We start from the raw sequence: 19,573 nt of genomic DNA, 5'->3' as shown, positions 1-19,573 counted from the left end.
TTATGTATATATAGTTTCCAGAAACCATGGTTTTTACCTTTCTCTTAATTCTTAGCACTTAACACAATGTCTAGGTTAATGTAAGTGCTTACTAGAAAGTGCATGTTGACTGACTGACAGAATACCTTTCCTGGCTTAGTGTATACAACTCTTCTTTATATAATTTATGTTTTAGTCAAACTGGCCTCCTTGCTGTTCCCAATAAATTCTCCCTTCCGCTTTATGCTATTCTTCACATCTTTTTTAAAATTTTATTTATTTTGAGTTTTACAATTTTTCCCCTAATCTTCCTCTCCCCCCCCCCCCGAGGGCAGTTTGTTAGTCTTCACAATGCTTCCATGGTATACACTGATCTAAGTTAAATGTTATTCTTCACATCTTGAAAGTATTCTTAGCCTCTGTCTAATAGAAAATCATGCTTACCTCAAAGCTCTCTTAATTTAGAATCATCTAGAGCAGAGCTACCCTGATTGTCCCAAGTTGCTAGAACCTTTTCTCCATATTACTTTGGACCTATTTTGTGGATTTTTTAAATTTACTCTCTGTGTGCATGTAGGTTTTCCCCAATAGAATGTAAGATCCTTGAGAGTTAATTATCACCTTATTTTCATTTATTTTGTATCCTTATTTCCTAGCATATAATTGGTACTTAATAAATGCTTGGTGAATAAATGAATAGAAAGATGAATGGTGAATGGATGGATGATCAAAGTTGCAAAACAGTTCAGTGACAGAACTATAGCCATGAGTTCTAGAATTTCCAGTACCATGTTGTGGAAACAGATTATCTAATACCATTTGACCATGAAGAATGATCATATTTTTGAAAGTGTATTGGTTTCTTTAGGCCAGTAATATATACTCTCTTTTAGAGAACTTTAATTATATCTATACAATTAAAATAACCTAAGGGAAGTCTAGGTGTTTTGGTCATTTTTAATTACTATATAAAAATTAAGCTAAGGAAATGACTATTAAAAAACCACTGTAAATGGACGATGTTGAGTAAATTGATGGAGATACAATTCTCAAATGCAAATACTCACAGATAATTCCATACAATGGTATCAATTGCCACCAATTGCTTTGAGGGAATTCGGTCAATCTTCTTACTTGATAGGGTTGACTTTTTTTTTTAGGTTTTTTTTTTTTTGCAAGGCAAATGGGGTTAAGTGGCTTGCCCAAGGCCACACAGCTAGGTAATTATTAAGTGTCTGAGACCAGATTTGAACCCAGGTACTCCTGACTCCAAGGCCGGTGCTTTATCCACTACACCACCTAGCTGCCCCCAGGGTTGACTTTTAAAGAAAGTTTATAAGTATCTTAGTTTTAGAATTGAAAAGATGTTCTAGTCTTAAGTGTTCATCTCATCCAATCACCTCATTTTACATACGAGAAAATCGAGTCCTAGTAAAGTTAAATGGCTTGTTCAAGAAATGTTAAATGTTCAAGAAAATCAAATGACTTGTTCAAGAAAAATACCAGAGTCAAGATACCAATAGGACCTCTGGATTCACCAGCACACTTTCCACTGCATCCTCCTGCTTCTCTAGCAGTGTACATATTGTAATTTAAGATAAATTCATTTCTTGGAGGGAAGGGTTTTATTATCTAGAACTGATACTCAGTACTGGGTGCTGATAAACATTTAACAACCTGCTTTGGAGACAGGGAGGATGCAGGACATATCTGTTTAAGTTGAATCTACATTAATAACATTTCCCCCCCACCACTTTCTAAGTCTTGACAGTCAACAAAACAATAAATCAAGCCTTGATTTGTAGCATCTGATGATTTCTAAAGTATAAATTCTCATGCCAATAATTGAACAATCTACTGAGAGAGGTTCTAGAAAGTTCCAGCACAACCCTGATATGAATATAGTGATCCTAGGTTTAAAGTGATGGTGAGGTAGAGGAAAATTAACCATGAAATTAGAAGTGAAGGGCTGATATAGAAGATTGCATCTGCACACTCTGGGCTTGTTGACTTTTCTTCAAAACCTCGGTAACTTCAAGGAAGACTACAAAGTCAGTGAAAAAGTCCACTGTATCATTTTTCTTATAATTTCTACTCTAAGGAGAAGTTAAAATATAAATGTTGGTTCTGTTTTCTAAGTCTTTTTCCTTTTAAGCTAGATACTTACAAAGGGGGACAAAAGACACAGAGTCAGGAGTTTTAGCTTCTAATTGGATAGAACAATTACATGCTACAGTTAAAAGCTCTCTTCATCTGATGTTGAACAGTGGAAAATTGACATTAAAAAAGGAGATTGCTTACTTAGACACCATGTTACACTTGAAAAAAAAATTAGCCACCATACTTCCCAAACCAATGTTCAAATATTCAGTAAAGCTGGTGCTGCTAAAACGCTGATACTGCCTGTGTGATTTTGGGCAAGTTACTGAACCTCCAGGGATCTTGGTTTCCTCATCTATATAAGGAAGAGGTTGGACTGGTGGTTATGAAGATTTTAGCTCTATTTCTATGTTGATAAACATCAGCCCATGTATTTTAGATTTCAGTATATAAATTAGAAAGTATACTATTCTTTAAAAAATTTGTGATATTTTATTTTTCCCAATTCTATGTTAAACAATTTTTAACATTGGTTTTAAAGGTTAGAAAAATCCTCCCTCTCCCTCCCTCCCCTCCCCACCACCTGAGTTGGTAAGAAATCTAATTTAGATACAATCATATATAACATAAAATATTATTCATTTTATACAAGACTTGGAATGTACTCCTTTTTTGCACATAAAGACATTTGTGTTTTAAAAGCAACAGTAAAAGGCTGACTCACATTGATGAATGACCCATTGAAGGTACTCTGAAGGAGAAATGGATTCTTCATCAATATTTTGGATTCTTTAGAAAGTTCTGAATATAATGATGAATAACAAACTAAATAAACTTTCTGAATAAACTATTATTAAAATTAATTTTTAAAAACTATATTGACATATGAGATTCTTGTTTCTCAAATGCATTTATGATCATTACCTAATCTAACACTTCCTTAAACTGTGAACATTGTGAAAAATTGTCTTGTGTCTCTGAAAACATTATGTCTAAATCCTTTAATGTATAAGGATTCCCATCTATGTATTCTGGCTTATTGATAGGCAGCAGATGGTCACAATTCTAGTATGACCTCCATATGCTGAGAAACCTCCTCAAATTTAAGATACATTCACTTACTTGATTCTGTCTGATACCTTAGATTCTGTTAGACATTCAATTCTATGGATTTAAGAAACATTCCATTTTAAACTATTAAATATCTTTGAGAGAAAAGAATACAGCTAGTTAGTCAATCAGCATTTATTAAGCGGCTATCATGTGCCTAGCAGTCTATTCTGGAATTCTAGAGGCACAGAGGCAAAAAAAAGTATATGCGCTCAAGGAGCTTCCCTGAAACTCTCCCCGAAACACATGCACACACTACTATCACCATCACTGCTACCACCAACTCAGTCAGAACTTTACCTTGCCCTAGATACGTTTGTCTCCATTACTCCTATCACATTATGTTTGCATCATACATTCATTTGTAAAACCAATCCTTCAGTCTCTCCTGTTACCCACAACTCATTTAGGTTAAGTGATATGCAATCAGGAACTGATTCACCATTTCATCTTAGTATCCCCCAAACCTAGAATACTGACTTGTATAAAGTCAGAATTTAATATATCTTTGTTGAGGTGAATTAACACATTAACTAATAGTCAGCTATTTGCACCTTGACTTGAACTCAGTATATCAACTATTATACCAATAGCTAGCTGAGAGTAACTATATAATGAGTCACAATAAGGGGAATATAGATAGTAAGACTCTGGGTATTAACCAGGGACCATAGGACTTAGAGCCAGTAAAGATCCTACGAATAATTCCATCTAACACTTCACTTTACAGATGAGAACATTGAAGTTCAGAGCAGGTGAATAACTTAGCTGAAGCAATACAGATAGCAAGTGGTAGAGTTAGGATCCAAATCCATATAATTTGATTCCCCATGTCTAAATTGCAGTACAAAATAGGTGCTTGATATAAACTTTTTGGTTTGACTTCCCACCACACAATACTGACAGAAGAAAGAGATATATAATTGAGGTATGACAGCCAGAGTTCTGAGCAACCAGGCTGCGATATTTAGTAAATGGGAATCTGATGGGATATAGGATACACAAAGAAGAATAACGATTGTTAAAGGGTTAATGGACAGAACCAAAGTAGCTCATTCACAATTTTCCCCAGGACTCCCCCTGTTCATTGGATCCATTTTCTACTAATATTCCTACCTAACATTTCCACTTCTAGATACCTGAAATTCATTCTTTTCCATTACCTCATTCTACATTGTAGCATTTAAACTTAAGTACCAGTGACAGTAGCCATCACCACTTTGAAAAACCTCAGGAACTCAAACATTAAATATGAAGTTATGTACTACTGGATATCATTTACCCATGCATATTACCAAAAAACAAAAGAAATCATCTTGTATGGATTATAGATGTGAACAGAAAGCTAACATTAATAAGAAGAAAACCACAAAGAATTCTAAAATGAACTGAGACATTCTGACGCTTTCCTTTCCCTACCTTCTTTTTATCTTTTTTTTTAGGTTTTTTTGCAAGGCAAATGGGATTAAGTGGCTTGCCCTAGGCCACATAGCTAGGTATATCTTTTGATCATGATAAAAAAAAAAACCCATGCAGTTAATAAACATTGATGTTTGCTTTCCATCTTTTTCATTGAAATATATCCTATCACTCATGTGCTACTCTCACCCACAGAATATCCATTCTCTTCTGTCTCATTTGCCAGGACACCCAGCAACACACACATACTACACACCATACACCACACACACACACACACACACACACACACACACACTACAGACTCTAATTCCTTGATTGCTATTTTATCATATATTTGTTGTTCCATGTAAATTCCCACATGAATTTTTCATAAACTAGCTATTCCAGAAAGCTTTTTTTTTGTATCTCATTTCTCAAATGTTCCCAGCAAAGTTCTCTATTTTCATCTGACACAATTGTGATTGTGATCTAAGAAGGAGGCTTTTCACCATTGCCAGTTAACAAAAGTGATCCTTGAGGAACAAAGGAATGTCCACTTGGGAAGGTCCAATTAATCCTAGAATTCAGAGTTTCTAAGTCATTTTGCTCAATAGTTAAGACACAGAGTTCCTTCATATTCCTGGAAACCTTTAGTACTTTATTCAATTTTCCCAAGAAAAACAATTACATATTTTTGCAAGTAAATTCTATCACAAAATTGTATTCAGTGCCAGTTAAGATTCCTAGAAGAAAACACCAGCTCAGTCCTCTTTCTTAATGAGAGACAGGGACTATGTTTCCTCACTTACTCAACTGAATTGAAAAGTGGCTAATTCTGTTCTTGAGATTAAACTTTTGGATTTTGGCACTGAGTTAATGTTCTTAGGCTTAATATTTGCTGTAATAGAGTGGCAAAAGTGCTCAATGGTCCTGTTGTCTTTTAAAATTGGAAATGAATAATTATTAGACCATACATATTGCTATAAAATATAGAAAGAAAAATAACCTTACCCAAATCCAGAAAGTAAGCGACAGAAGAGAAAGAAGCCATAACCTTGGACAAATGATGAAAGGAAGGCAAAAAATCCATTGACAGACATGCAAATCAGAAGAGACTGTCTCCTTCCTACTTTGTCTGCCAATCCGCCCCAGAAGAATGACCCCACCATCATCCCGAGGTACACGATGCTACCTGCAACACACAGAAAACAAGGAGAAACAATATTATTTGGAGGTGTTATTTTGCAGATGTCACAAGCAAAGGACAAAACATTTAAGATTTTTTAGTTCAGACTTTGGTCTTTGTGAACAGCCTAAATATGTTCCATTAAAATATAAAAGAACACTGATAAATATTGAACTACTCACTTTTGCATGCATCCACTAGCAAGTATAATAACAACAAACTAGATTATTCTTGATACAAAAAAAGCCAGTCTACACACACAGGTATTTATTTGGCATGAATCAACAAACGGGTCCAATTGATCATTTTTTTTTCAAATCTGGATTCTACTTGTTTAAATCATAAACCAATAATAAAATTAGTGTCTCATACATTCTGAATTTTTTCAAATGGTTTAGGCCATCAAAAACAAACCAAAAAGGCATTCTTTGTTCACAGATTTTTAAAGCAGTATTATTTGTAATTTTTTAAAATAGAAATACCTAGATGTCTAATAATGGTAGACATGATTAGATAATTTTGGATAGTAATATAATGAGATTTGTAAGTTGGAAGGGGCTATAAGGATCCATTAATAAACAGACTATAATGCAACTTACATTAATAAGAAATATAAAGAAATCTTGAATTCAACTTTGTTAAATAATGCAGAAAATAATTAGAACCAGAAAAGCAAATTACACACAAATTAGAACCACATAAAAGGAAAAGTGGTGAAGTAGGAATGGAAAGAGAAGTCTGAGAGAACCTATGGGGGAGGGGGGTTTGAAAAGTTATTACATTTTAAAGTTCAATTATGCTTTAATATTTTATACATCAAATTTTATTTAAATGTAAACAGTTACAAAATATTTGCTATATTTTCTTTATTATTTTTTGTTTGTTTTTTGCAAGGAAATGGAGTTAAATGATTTGCCCAAGGTCACATAACTAAGTAAGTATTAAGGTTTGAGGCAGATTGGAACTCAGGTCCTTCTGATTCCAGGGCAAGTGCTCTTATCCACTGCACCACTTAGCTACCCCTGCTTTGTTATTTTTGAATTTTTAATACATCATTTATATAACACTATTGGAGGAAAAAGTCACTTCTTTAACATTACAATCTCTTTCAGTAATGAGGTCAGTGGGGAGGAGTGTAGCTATTTAACTTTATGAATATAACTCATTTCAGGAAGCTAGATGAGGAGCAGGATGATGGATGACATACCTGTCAGCATCAGTCAAATAAACCAACAAAGGTATATCGTGTGTCTAGGCTCTGCTGTTATTCTGAGACCAAAGTCATGGCCTATCACTCTAATTTATTCAGTATTTGAGAGGAAAGGCACTCCAGAAATGTTTAATACAAAACTGAATTTAGCCAATACAAATGGGTATAGGTTTACAATAGAGTGGTCCTTGGAAGGTTACTTTATTATCAATCAATCAGTCAATAAACAGTTACTAACTCTCTATCACATTCCAGTCACAGTGCTAAGGACTGGGAGAACAAAAAAAAAATGGCAGAAGATAGTTTCCACCCCCAAGGTGCTTACAATCTAATGGATATTGGTTCTTGGATACAACCTAAGACATAAGTCATCCTGGGTCTAAAGGTTTCAAGATATACTGTAATATGTATCCAGTTCAGATCTAGGATAGGGTTTGGAGAGCCCTAGAGAATTCACGTACCAAAATAGATCTTACAACTTGCTTCAAAATGAAACTTGTAGGTGGTATAGTGGATAGAATGCTGAGTCTAGAGTCAGGAAAATCTGAGTTCAAATCCCAAATCAGACACTTACTTTCTGTAGAACCTTGGACCAATCACTTAGTTTCATGTGCCTCTGTTTCTTCAATTGTAAAATGCAAAATAAGAGCAATTAACTCTGAAGGATAGTGTGAGGATCAATTTGCAAAATATGCACTAGTAGCTTAATAAATAGTTATTTCCTTACTAACCCAAAGTGGCTGTACCGCGAAATCAGCTCAGTCATTGGTTATTCATCTGGTGCTTGGAAAAGTGAACTTAGGGTAGAATATTCCTATTCTAGAATGTTTCAATTTTTCATCCTCCTGTGAAGGATTTGCAGAAGAAAAGAGAAAACAACTTCCAGTCTGCTAGAATGACACCTGATTTTTCTCTTTCTTACTAGATACCTATTTATTTACTTGCAGGGATATATAATAGAAATACAGAAAAGTGAAATTTAATGTGCTATGGTATCGTAATGGACACATATTAAATACTAAATATTTAACACTGAAAAATATAACCTACAGAAAGAATGCCTTAAAACTGACTTTAAATGAAACTGTGTCTGGCATAGTAATAATTTTTAGGAAGAATTTTTATGAGGGTCTTCAATATACCATTAGCAAAGGAGAGCTTATGTCAAGCTATAGATTCAGAGCCTGATAGTTCATTTTCTTAGTATATTAACTTATCCATAGGTATCAAATTTCTATTAATCACTTTTATTCTATCAATTCAGTGTAAAAGTCTTTCTTCTTTGCAGAGAAAACAGAAATAAAATGAGTTGAATACTTCTGCCTTTTTCATCTGTTGGTTATCATCACTCCATCTTCCCCAAGGAAATATTTTATAAAATTTTTGATCTTTATTGTATCCCAATATAACTGAAAAGATAAACCAACCAAACCAATAATTTTTATTTGTTTTTTTTTTGTTTTCCTTGTGAATCTCAGCTCAATCTGAATGTCTCTGCTACTAATTTTTCTTTGTGACTACTTGTACTATTTATGCAAGGGCAGCTAGGTGATGCATTGATTAGAGCACTAACCTGGAGTCAAGAGGACCTAAGTATCAAATCTGGCCTCAGACACTTGCCACTTACTAGTTGTGTGGCCTTGGGTAAATCACTTAATCCTAATTGCCTCACATCCAGGGCCATCTCCAGTAATCCTGAGTCATATCTGGGCACTGGACCTAGGAGGTTTTAGAAGAATAAGTGAGACTGGTGACTTAGAGCAATACCCTCTTGCTCAAATCCCAATCCTCTTCCTTGTCATGGCATCACCTCCTTGATTTCTGATAACATGGTCTTTGTGAAGGACAAAGATCATCATCATCACTCAGCATATATTAAGTATAAATATATATATATATATGTATACACACACATCCATATATAGATACATATACACATATATCTGGATTCCATGTGCATATAAATATACATACAACAAAAGCATATATTTTTATTAAGTGTATACACAAATATGTATATGTTAAGCAGGTAGGTGGTACAGTGGATAGAGTGCTGAACCTAGAGTTAGGAAAATCATTTTTCTGAGTTCAAATATAGTCTCAAACACTAACATAGTTATTGACTCCCTCTTAGTAAAGTTATCATATTTCATTAAAAATGTTTTTCTTAAAGCTGCCAAATATCTTGGAAATTTTAAAGAAGCAATTGCATCATTCAGTGAATTGGGTTTTATATGAAAGGTTCTAAACCAGCATGTTAGATTTTAAGTTGGTGCATAATGTGAAAACGTATAAAATCAAAATTGTCCTTTCTCTCTATAGCGGATCTTTAAGGTGAACCATGTAGGGAAAGGAAGTTGGTTAGCTAAATCCTTACTCTGGGAATAAAGATTGCCTTTAAGGGCTGAATGTTGGATTGGGGCATGAAGCAGGGATAGGATCCAGGGGTTCCAGTACTATACAGTACCATGAGACAGTGAAGGTTAAATGGGAAAATATGAAGACTATAAAAAACAAAGGAGGGAACAAGGTCCTACTCTTCCACACTAGATACAGTTTTACATGAATTCATATTACACCTAAATTCATATGTGTATTATATGCAACAACCCATCTTTTCTTTGTTGCCTAGAAGACTCTTGTCCTCAATTCATAGGTTCCAGAATAATAAGTGGATTTCAAGTTTCTTCTCTCAAAAATAAAATATTATCCATCTTCAGTCTACTAAGGGAATATCAGCTCAAATATTACTGAAAGCTAAATTTAACTAAGTTTGGACAGGAGATGGTGGAACAAGTAATATATTTGATGCCACCTTCCTGGTTTTACTCCAGGGCCAGTGCTCTATCCACTACACCACCTAGCCACCCCTTAAATACAATTTTAAATCACTAACATTCATTTTTTCTATTTTCTTTTCTTCTTTAAAAATATTTTATTATTTGTTTTTCCAACTACATGCAATGGTAGTTTTTAACTAATCATGTTTTTGGGCAAGGTTTTGAGTTTTATATTTTTTCCTCCTTCCCTTCCTCCCCCCCAATAGAAAGCAATCTGATATAAGCTTTATATTTATAACTATGCTAAATTTAGAACCATATTGATCATTCAACAACATTTATTAAGAGCTTATGTATGACAGGTATTCTGGGAAATTTACATCTGAATGTAAACAGAAAGCCAGACAATTCCTTCCTTCAAAAAGTTTATATTCTAATGGAGAAGAAAAATCCATAAAAGGGAACCAAAAAGTCATTAAATATAATCAATCTTCCTTTGTAGAAGTGTTCTAAAAGATCTAAGATTCCATAAGAATTTTTAATTCCTCTGCAAATGATTCCTCCACTTCTTATTCAATTCATTAAATGAATTAACCATGAGCATTAATTAAATACTTCAGTTAAGTAGGGGCTCAACTAACAAATACTGATTAAGTAAGATGGCATTGGGGATAAAACATAACACAGTATTTGCCTTCAGGGAGCTTAAATCTAGTAGAGAGAATCTAATGTATTCACAGATAAGTATAATGATGATGTTTGTCCTTTGTTCTCAAAGAAGACCATGAATACAGACAACATGGAGGTAATGCCATGATATGCAAATGAATTGGATTTGAGCGAGGGGGTGCTGTGCTGTCATCAATCTCACTTTCCCCTCCAAAGCCATCTAGGCCCAGTGATCAGATATGAATCAGAATGACTAGAGATGGTCCTAAATACAAGGCAATCAGGGTTAAGTGATTTGCCCAAGGTCACACTACTAGTATCAAATGTCTGAGATTAGATTTGAACTCCTCCAGGTTCTCTTATCTACTGTACCACCTAGCTACCCTTGATAAATATAATGTAAGGTAGAAGTATGATGAGGGCGCAGGAAAGACTGAGACAAAGTGATTTAAAAATTAATCATTTGACAAACGTTTATTAGAAAATTCTCTGCTCTGTATCATGTATTTTGCTACCTAGTTTGGATTCAAAGAAAAAAAAACAGAATATTTTTTGTCTTCAGAGAGTTTGTATTCTAACAGGGAAATCTGAGGATGTTGATCATTTCTTTCACATTTTCCACCTCCATATGATGTATAGAATGGTAACATCTTACCGGCAGACTAAAGAATCAGACCATTAACACTTGGTGTAATATTTTCCTTCTTATTAAAATTCTAGCTTGCCTATAATTTATTTTCATGCTCAAGTGTCACCCTTTCTCATCTCTATAATCTTCATGGCTGGCTGAGTCTTTGGAAAATTCAAATGTTTCTAAATTATTCTTTTTCTCTGGCAAAGAATAATACTGGTCACTCTGGTAACACAGGGAACATAAAACAATACCAGGTATCACTAAGGACTAGAGGGATAACTTGTCTGGCTCAACAGAAGCTGAGAGAACCTTATGTTCCTGTCTGTGCTGAGGTAGGTTAACTCAATGAGCTCTTATGTAGCCCCAGCACGTTCTCAGTTCTCTAGAGAAAGTTATTGAAAATAATTCAATGGCAATGAAGAAAGAAACCAAGCCTCATGCTAAAAGGAGCATGCCCTCCTGCTGTTCCAAAGAGGTAACAATTCCCTTGACTCTTCTGGTCCAGGAAGGATGCAGCATGTGTCAGAGATTAGCTCCATCATACTTAACTCTTTTTCCTCAGAGAGAATTAGAGATAGAGAAGCAGAGACAAAGAGAGAGAAAAGGAGAGAGACAAAGCAAGATAGAGAGAATGAGGAGGGAGAGGCAGAGGGAGAGGGAGAGGGAGAGGGAGAGGGAGAGGGAGAGGGAGGTTGTGAACATATTCAAAAAGAATCATGAAGGAGAACTGAAGCAAAAGACATAAAGAAAGAAATAGATGGACTTGGTTATCTAGTGACAACACAGCATAACTGTCAGATGATCCACATAGCCAAATATCTGGGACATGTCTTTATTGGATGCATCATAACCTGTAAATCTCACCAAGATTGGTTGTAGCATTTTCTTGACACTGGTCATCTTATCTTAACCTGACCCTTCTCCTTAGGATTCTAATTAGAGATCACAGCATTTTAGAAGAAGGATGAAGTAATAGAGGGAAGTCTATGGAGAGTAAGAGCTGAAGATTTTGCCTATATGAATCTGAAAATCTTGGTCTGATGAAATGAGAAAATATATGCAAAAGACTTTGCAGTCCTTAAGCTCTATATAAATGTAAAGGACATCAGAAACCTTGAGTCCAGTGATTTCATTTTACAGAAGAAGAAACTGGGGTTCAGAAAGATAAAGTTAACAGATGCTGATAGAATACAGCCAGTTGGAGATATTTTATATATAAACATTAGATAGGAAGTTTGATACACTGGTTTCAAAAAAAACCTCCAGATCATTGGATAACCCTCCTGAATTCATGGGAGGACATGAATAATAAACACACATGGGATGGACAAGAATGAATGACTTGGGGGCGGCTAGGTGGAGTAGTGGATAAAGCACCGGCCCTGGAGTCAGGAGTACCTGGGTTCAAATCTGGTCTCAGACACTTAATAATTACCTAGCTGTGTGGCCTTGGGCAAGCCACTTAACCCCATTTGTCTTACAAAAAAAAAAGCAAAAAATAAAAGAATGAATGACTTGGAATCTGCATTCCCCAAGGGAATACCCACATTAATTATATTAAAGATCAACCTGAATATTTGAGAGAACAGTGTCATAGCATTCTCTTGTGATTTCTTTTAAGATCCATCTTTCTAGCAATTCAATTCAACAAAATGATGATGATGGTGATGATGATGTCAATGATGATAGTTTGTTATTGTTACTACTGTTCCAGCTATTTCAGTTGTGTCCAACTTTTCACAAAGGGCAGTAGGTGATGTAGTGGTTAAGGCACTGGTCCTGAAATCAGAGTTCAAATCTGTTCAATTTAAGTTCAATTCTGAGTTCAAATCCAGCATCAGATACTTGACACTCTCTAGCTGTGTGACCTTGGGCAAGTCACTTAACCCTGACTTCCCTGACATCCTGTCATTTCCAGTTGTCCTGAATCATATTTGGCCACTGAACTCAGATGATTCCATAGAAGAAAGTGAGACTGATGACTTAGCATAGCACCTCTTACTCAAATCTAATTCATGTGCTTGTTATGGCATCACCTCCCTGATATCATGGACAAATAGCAGTAGGAACAACTCTCCATGTTCTCATTTGAGGTTTTTATGGGCAAAGATGAATGAGTGGTTTGCCCTTTCTTTCTTCAGCTCATTTTAGAGAGGAGGAAACTGGCTAACAGGTATAATTGACTTGCACAGGTCATACATCTGGATTTGAACTCAGATCTTGACTGTAGGCCCAGAACTCTATCTACTGTATCACCTGGCTGTTGTAATGGTAACAGCAACAACAGGAACAGTAAATAACTTACATTTATAGAGAGCTTAAGGCCTGCAAAGTCTTTTGCATATGTTATCTCATTTCATCAGACCAAGATTTTCAGATTCATATAGGCAAAATTTCCAGATCTTCCTCTCCATAGACTTCCCCTACTTTTTCCTTCTTCTAAGATGTAGTAATCTCTAGTTAGAATCCCAAGGAGAAGGGTCAGGTTAAGATAAGATGACTAGTGTCAAGAAAATGCTACAACCAATTTTGGTGAGGCTCACAGGTCATGATGCATTCAATGAAGACAGTCCCGGATATTTGGCTACATAAATGATCTTTCTTTCATTTGGGACCAAACTGGTTTCTTTCCAGTATTTCTTTTGGTTCTAATACACTTGATGACTCCTTTTAAATATCTGATCCCACAGTCACATTATTCTTCTTGTCCACAGCTTCTGACAGTTGTCCTGAAACTTGAAACTTTCTCAGCCTCCATTACTCATATTCCTTGATCAAGCATGGTGTTTGCTCTACATACATAAAAGGATTTTTTTCCTTCATTGATTATAGTAGCTTTTAATTTTCATAACAGCCATTGAGAACAAAAGAGGGAAAGTGAGTTGTCCAGGGTGTAGATATCTAGAGTAAGTGGAGATATCTAAACAACCTAGTTTGGAGTTTCTTGGCTACAGGACTTTGGATATGTTACAATCACCCTCTCCAGACTTCAATTTTGTTATCTATAAAATGTTTGTCTTTCATTTTTGAAGAAGACACCATGATATCAAGGGAGGTGATATCATAGCAAGCACATGAATTGGATTTTGAGTGAGGGTGCTGTGCTAAGTCACCAGCCTCACTTTCTCCTCCAGAGTCATTTGGGTCCAGTGACCAGATAAGAATCAGGATGACTGGAGATGGCCTTGAATATGAAACCATCAGGGTTAAGTGGCTGGCCTAAGGTCACAATAGGTAATGAGTCAAGAGTCTGGGGTTAGATTCAAACTCCTATCCTCCTGGCTCCAAGGCCAGTACTCTATCTACTGCCACACTTAGCTGCTCTTATCTATAAAATGAGAAGGTTGGACTAGAAGGTCCCTTCCTTCTTTGACCCATTAGAAATTGAACTCCCTGAGGGCAGGGACTACATGATAGCCTTTCTTTGTACTCCTAGTACTTAGCATAGTACCTGATGGACCAACTACAATTTTTTACCTTAAACTATATAGGACTCCATAGTATTTACCATTTTTCACTCTATATATCTTGCATGTATTTAGTTTGTATGTTGTCTATCCCTTTTTTTAGGTTTTTGCAAGGCAAACAGGGTTAAGTGGCTTGCCCAAGGCCACACAGCTAGGTAATTATTAAGTGTCTGAGCCCGGATTTGAACCCAGGTACTCTTGACTCCAGGGCCGGTGCTTTATCCACTATACCACCTAGCCGCCCCTGTCTATCCCTTTATAAAATGAACTCCTTGAGGGCAGGAACCATAGTTTTGCTTTTCTTTGCACTTCCAACACTTAGAGAGTACCTGGCATTTAGGAAGTTTATTGACTGACTAACTGGTAACTCAACTGTTACTTTTTTACATAATATGTCACTGAACATGGGCAGAAAAAGTATATACTAACAAAGAACTGGGCATGAGGAGAAAGGACCTATGATTGTTACCCTAACTCAATGTTCTCTATTCTAACTTACCATCATCTATATCTTTGATGTTTGAGTAGTGGTGTTTGTATGAAGAAGCAAGGGAAAAAGGGGGAAGAGGAAGAAGATGAAAAAAAGATCAGGAAAGAGGTGGAAAAGAAAGGAAGTCAAGAAGAGAGGAAGAATCAAGATTAATTTGTACCCATTTAGAAAGGAAAAAAGTGTAATTAAAGCTACCCCAGAAAGATAAACAAGTTCTATGTCCTTCCTTCCCTATAGGACAAGTCCTAAAATGAAATTAATGCAAGGACTACACAGAACTTCTACCACTTTTTTCTTTATCATCATTCAAATTCTTCTATTTTCTTCTTCCTGGTTTGGGATGTTTTAATGACTAGCCAACAAGCTTCTCTACTTAAAAACCAGCAGAACATTTTCTCAGATAATATTTAGAAACTACAGATTAGGAAACATTCAGGACATATTTTCCCCACAGTTACAAAGGCAAATAAAAACCAAGCAAAGTAAAAATATCAAAAGGTAAATTTAAATGGAAAGAGAATCTAGACAGTCTTCCTACAGTTTGCATTGGAAAAATGTCATATCAAAAACAACTCACCTTCCTCTGTAAGATCTTATGTATATTTGATGAAGCTTCACTCACATTCTTGGGTTTTATATTTAGAAACTGTGATAGTAAATCAGGACCAAAACTTCTCAGCCATTTATATAGTTATACAATGAGATATTAAGCTAAATAATTGTTTTTCTTTAAAAATTAATTTTACCTAAACATTTAAAACAGCTCATTATTGTCAACCTCCATATGGATTCCAGATTATCAATTCAACAAGCAATTCAAAGTTCCTTTTATACCTCAAGAACACTGTCTTCAGTGTAGGGATTATATATAAAGACAAAACTTAAAACAGTCCCTGGGCTTCAGGAGTTTACATGTGACTGAGACTGAATATAGAAGAATTTTTTATTTGCTCTTATGAGTATGCATATGTATATATATATGTATATACATATAATATAGAAGTATAAAATTCCATTTAAGTTTTCTTTAAAAAATTTTTTTGATACAAAATTCTTTCCAACAAATCAATCCCTTTATAAAACTTACCTTCCACCAAAGCAATTAGAAATTCATTAACAGAAAGTAAAGATGTGTCCTTTAAGTTTGACAGTATGGCATAAACTCTAAAAATTGAATTTGACTATTAGATGATCTCTAAGGTCCCTTTCAGTTACAGACTAAAGTATTTGGACTTTAACTTCTAAGTGAAGAGGGGTCATTTGTCAGTTAAAGAACAGGGCAATAATTTGATTAAAGATACATTTTTATAAAGTTTAATCTGGGAGTATCTGGATTGGAGTTGGGAGAACTTTAATGTGAGAAAAGAAGTCAGTAATCACCTGTGGAAGTTGGCTGCTGCATATGAATAGCAGAAGAAAGGATGTAATTAAAGATGACTCGGACATTTCAAAAACTCAACCTAAGTCTCCTTACTGTCTTATGTTCTTTCCATTACTCCATGCTGACTCTCCTAAGAAAAAGTGCAAAGTAATCTCAAGAAAGGAAATATCACTGTGAATTAGGCTACATAGGTTACTTTTTTCCTAATGATCTGGAGAGGACTAAAAGGAAAATTACAGTGAAGGAAAAAAGGTGAGGCAGCAGTCTGTCAAAAGCATTACTCATCCAGTCCTAAAAGCAAGAGTCAAAAGCAAAAAATACATTGTGTGACTAGGGAGAGTTCTAGGAGTGGAAGAAATGTGTTGACCTTGGACAAGTACCTTAAATGGTACCCAATTTCATCATTTATAAAATGAGGGGATCAGACTAAATTATAAAGTCTCTTCCAGATCTAAATCTAAGACCTTATTTAGGAAGAAGAATGGCATTTTTGTCTCATTTCCCAAAAATATGTGAAAGGAGCTAAGAAATTTACCATGCTGCAATAACAGCATGGTGTAATAGTAAGATTGTCTGATTTAGAATCAGGAATCTGGGCTCAAATCATGGGTATACCCAGCTCAGTAGATAGAGCACTGGGCCTGGAGTCAGGAAGACCTAAAATCAAATCCAGTCTCAGACATTTATTAACTGTGTGACCTTGGGCCTCTGTTTGCCTAGGAGGCAGCAAAATGGATCAGGGGATAAAGTTCAGCGCCTAGAGTCAGGAAGTTGTTGCTACTATTTTTCTTTAGTAATGTTTGACTCTTCATCACCCTTTTTGTGGTTTTCTCGCCAAAGATATTATAGTTTGCCACGTCCTTCTCTAGCTCATTTGATAAATGAGGAAACTGAAGCAAACAGGGGTAAGTGACTTTCCCAGGAATCACATGGCTAATAAGTGTCTGAGACTGGATTTGACAACAGAGTGCTAGACCTAGAACTCATTTTTCTGAGTTCAAATATGGCCTCAGATATTTACTAGCTGTGTGACCCTGGTCAATGCACTTCACCCTGTTTGCCTCAGTTTCCTTATTTGTAAAATGAATTGGAGAAGGAAATTATAATTATATATATCCAGTATGTTTGCCAATAACATACCACATAGGGTCATGGAGAGTAGAACATAAAACAGATTGAATAGAACCTAGTTGTCTTTAGCACTAGAAGTTCCCCAGTTTAGGAAACAATTCACTAAAGAAATATTGACTTTTGAGAAAAGTTACTCTGCTGAGGTGAAAGTTTCTTTTTTTCTTTTCTTTTTTTCTTTTTAGGTTTTTCAAGGCAAATGGGGTTAAGTGGCTTGCCCAAGGCCACACAGCTAGGCAATTATTAAGTGTCTGAGGCTGGATTTGAACTCAGGTACTCCTGACTCCAAGGCCAGTGCTCAATCCACTGTGCCACCTAGCCACCCCTCTGCACCACCTAGCCGTCCTGCAAAAGTTTCTTGAAAGAGGGTCTACTCATACTCCAGGAGGAAATCCTAAGGTCAATTTCTAAAGCCTCATGGAATAAACAATGATGTGGGTGCATTCTTTCAGAATGGGGGGGGGGGAGATAATGTGATAGAGGAAAGACCACTTCCTTTTACAGTTAGAGGGCCTGAGTTCAGATCTTGGCAAGGTCTCCCACTGCATCCAGGGTCATCTTCAGTCATCCAGATTCATCTGTCCCACTGGACCCAGATAGTTTTGGAGGAGAGAGTGAGGCTGGTGGCTTTGCACAGTCCTTCCCCACTTAAATCCAATTCACTTGCAAGTCAACACATCACCCTCCTGAAGTCATTGGTGCTCTTCCAGAAAGGACCAATAATAATAATAACCATTATCTTAGAGCAATTTTAGCTAGTTTCTATTTTTATGTTTAAAGTAAAAATGGTGTGAATGGGAAGAATGCTTTAGCAACTTTTCCTTATTTTGTTTTGTTTTCTCAGACCTATTATTTCATTCCTCAAGAGAATTCCCAGTGAGAAACTCCCTCCACCAATTCAGTTTAAGAATTTCGAGTCATAGAGAATTGGCCAGAATATTAAGAGTCTAAGTCAATTACCAATGAATATAAAGCTAATAGGTGTCAGATTGGAGAATTGATCCCAAGTCTTCCTAATTTCAAATCCAGCTTTTTTTTTACCACATATTATGCTGCCTCTTTGCTTCCTGAGTAGTTTCAAAATTCAAAACCTTTTTCCTTTGCAAGAACAACATCATATACTTATTTCCATTTATATAATAAGTCACTCCATTTTTTTCTCCTCTTGAAAAGCATAACAGATTTTAATGGATAGGACTAGGAAAATTGTTCTTCCACTTGCCTGCCCCAGTATTGACCAGCAGATTTCAATGAATTTTAAAGAATTCAGGCTGACAAGGATACCATGTAAGGCTTCCAAAGGAGCAGACTGTGCTGCTTAGCTTTTCTAATGAACATCAGAGCAGGAAGACAGAGGAAGTGGGCATATACTTATCCAGTAAAGATAACTATTTCAATAATAAATAAAATAATAATAGCATTTATAAAGCATCTATAAAGTCAGGCACACTGCAATTATTATCTCATTTGATCTTCACAACAACCCTAGTAGGAAGTTGTTTTCCAATCAATTTAGTCACATCCGACTATTTGTGACCCAATTTACCTGGTTTACCATTTCCTTCTTCAGGTTCATTTTACAGATGAGGAAACTGGGTCAAGCAGGGTTAAGTGACTTGCCCAGGGAAACACAGCTATTAAGTGTCTGAAATTGGATTTGAACTCAGTAAGAAGAATCTTCCTACCTCTGGGCCTGGCAGTCTATTCACTGTATCACCCGGCTACCTATTTATTGATACAAAAGGGCCAACAAAAATAGAAACCAAACAAAGATAGATATCAAACATCACACTATTCAGCTTCTAAGGAGGCATGATGGAGGATGGCTAACTGGCTGGATCTCAGTTGTACCCTCTCTGCAGAACCTTTTTTCCTGAGCCTGTTAACAAGGACTCATATGCTGTTGTTGTTCAGTTATGTCCAACTCTTTGTGACCCCATTTGGAGTGTCTTGGCAAAAACATTGGATATTGCAAAATTTCTTCTTCAGTTCTTTTCATGCATGAGGAAACTGAGGAAATCATAGCCAGTCCCAGATT

At 35.7% G+C, this 19,573-nt stretch overlaps 1 protein-coding gene across 1 annotated transcript in view; it reads right to left on the bottom strand.

The window, feature by feature from the left end:
• SV2C (synaptic vesicle glycoprotein 2C) overlaps positions 1–19,573 on the bottom strand; it is a 267,192-nt gene that overhangs the window by 137,691 nt on the left and 109,928 nt on the right. Inside the window, exon 3 of the mRNA XM_074199928.1 lies at positions 5,602–5,782. Coding sequence (XP_074056029.1) covers positions 5,602–5,782 — 181 coding nt within the window. The remainder of the gene's footprint in view (positions 1–5,601; positions 5,783–19,573) is intronic.

Source organism: Macrotis lagotis, chromosome X, assembly GCF_037893015.1.
Source record: "Macrotis lagotis isolate mMagLag1 chromosome X, bilby.v1.9.chrom.fasta, whole genome shotgun sequence".
In the NCBI taxonomy this organism is placed as follows: domain Eukaryota; kingdom Metazoa; phylum Chordata; class Mammalia; order Peramelemorphia; family Peramelidae; genus Macrotis; species Macrotis lagotis.
This window is presented reverse-complemented; position numbering and strand designations above follow the sequence as displayed.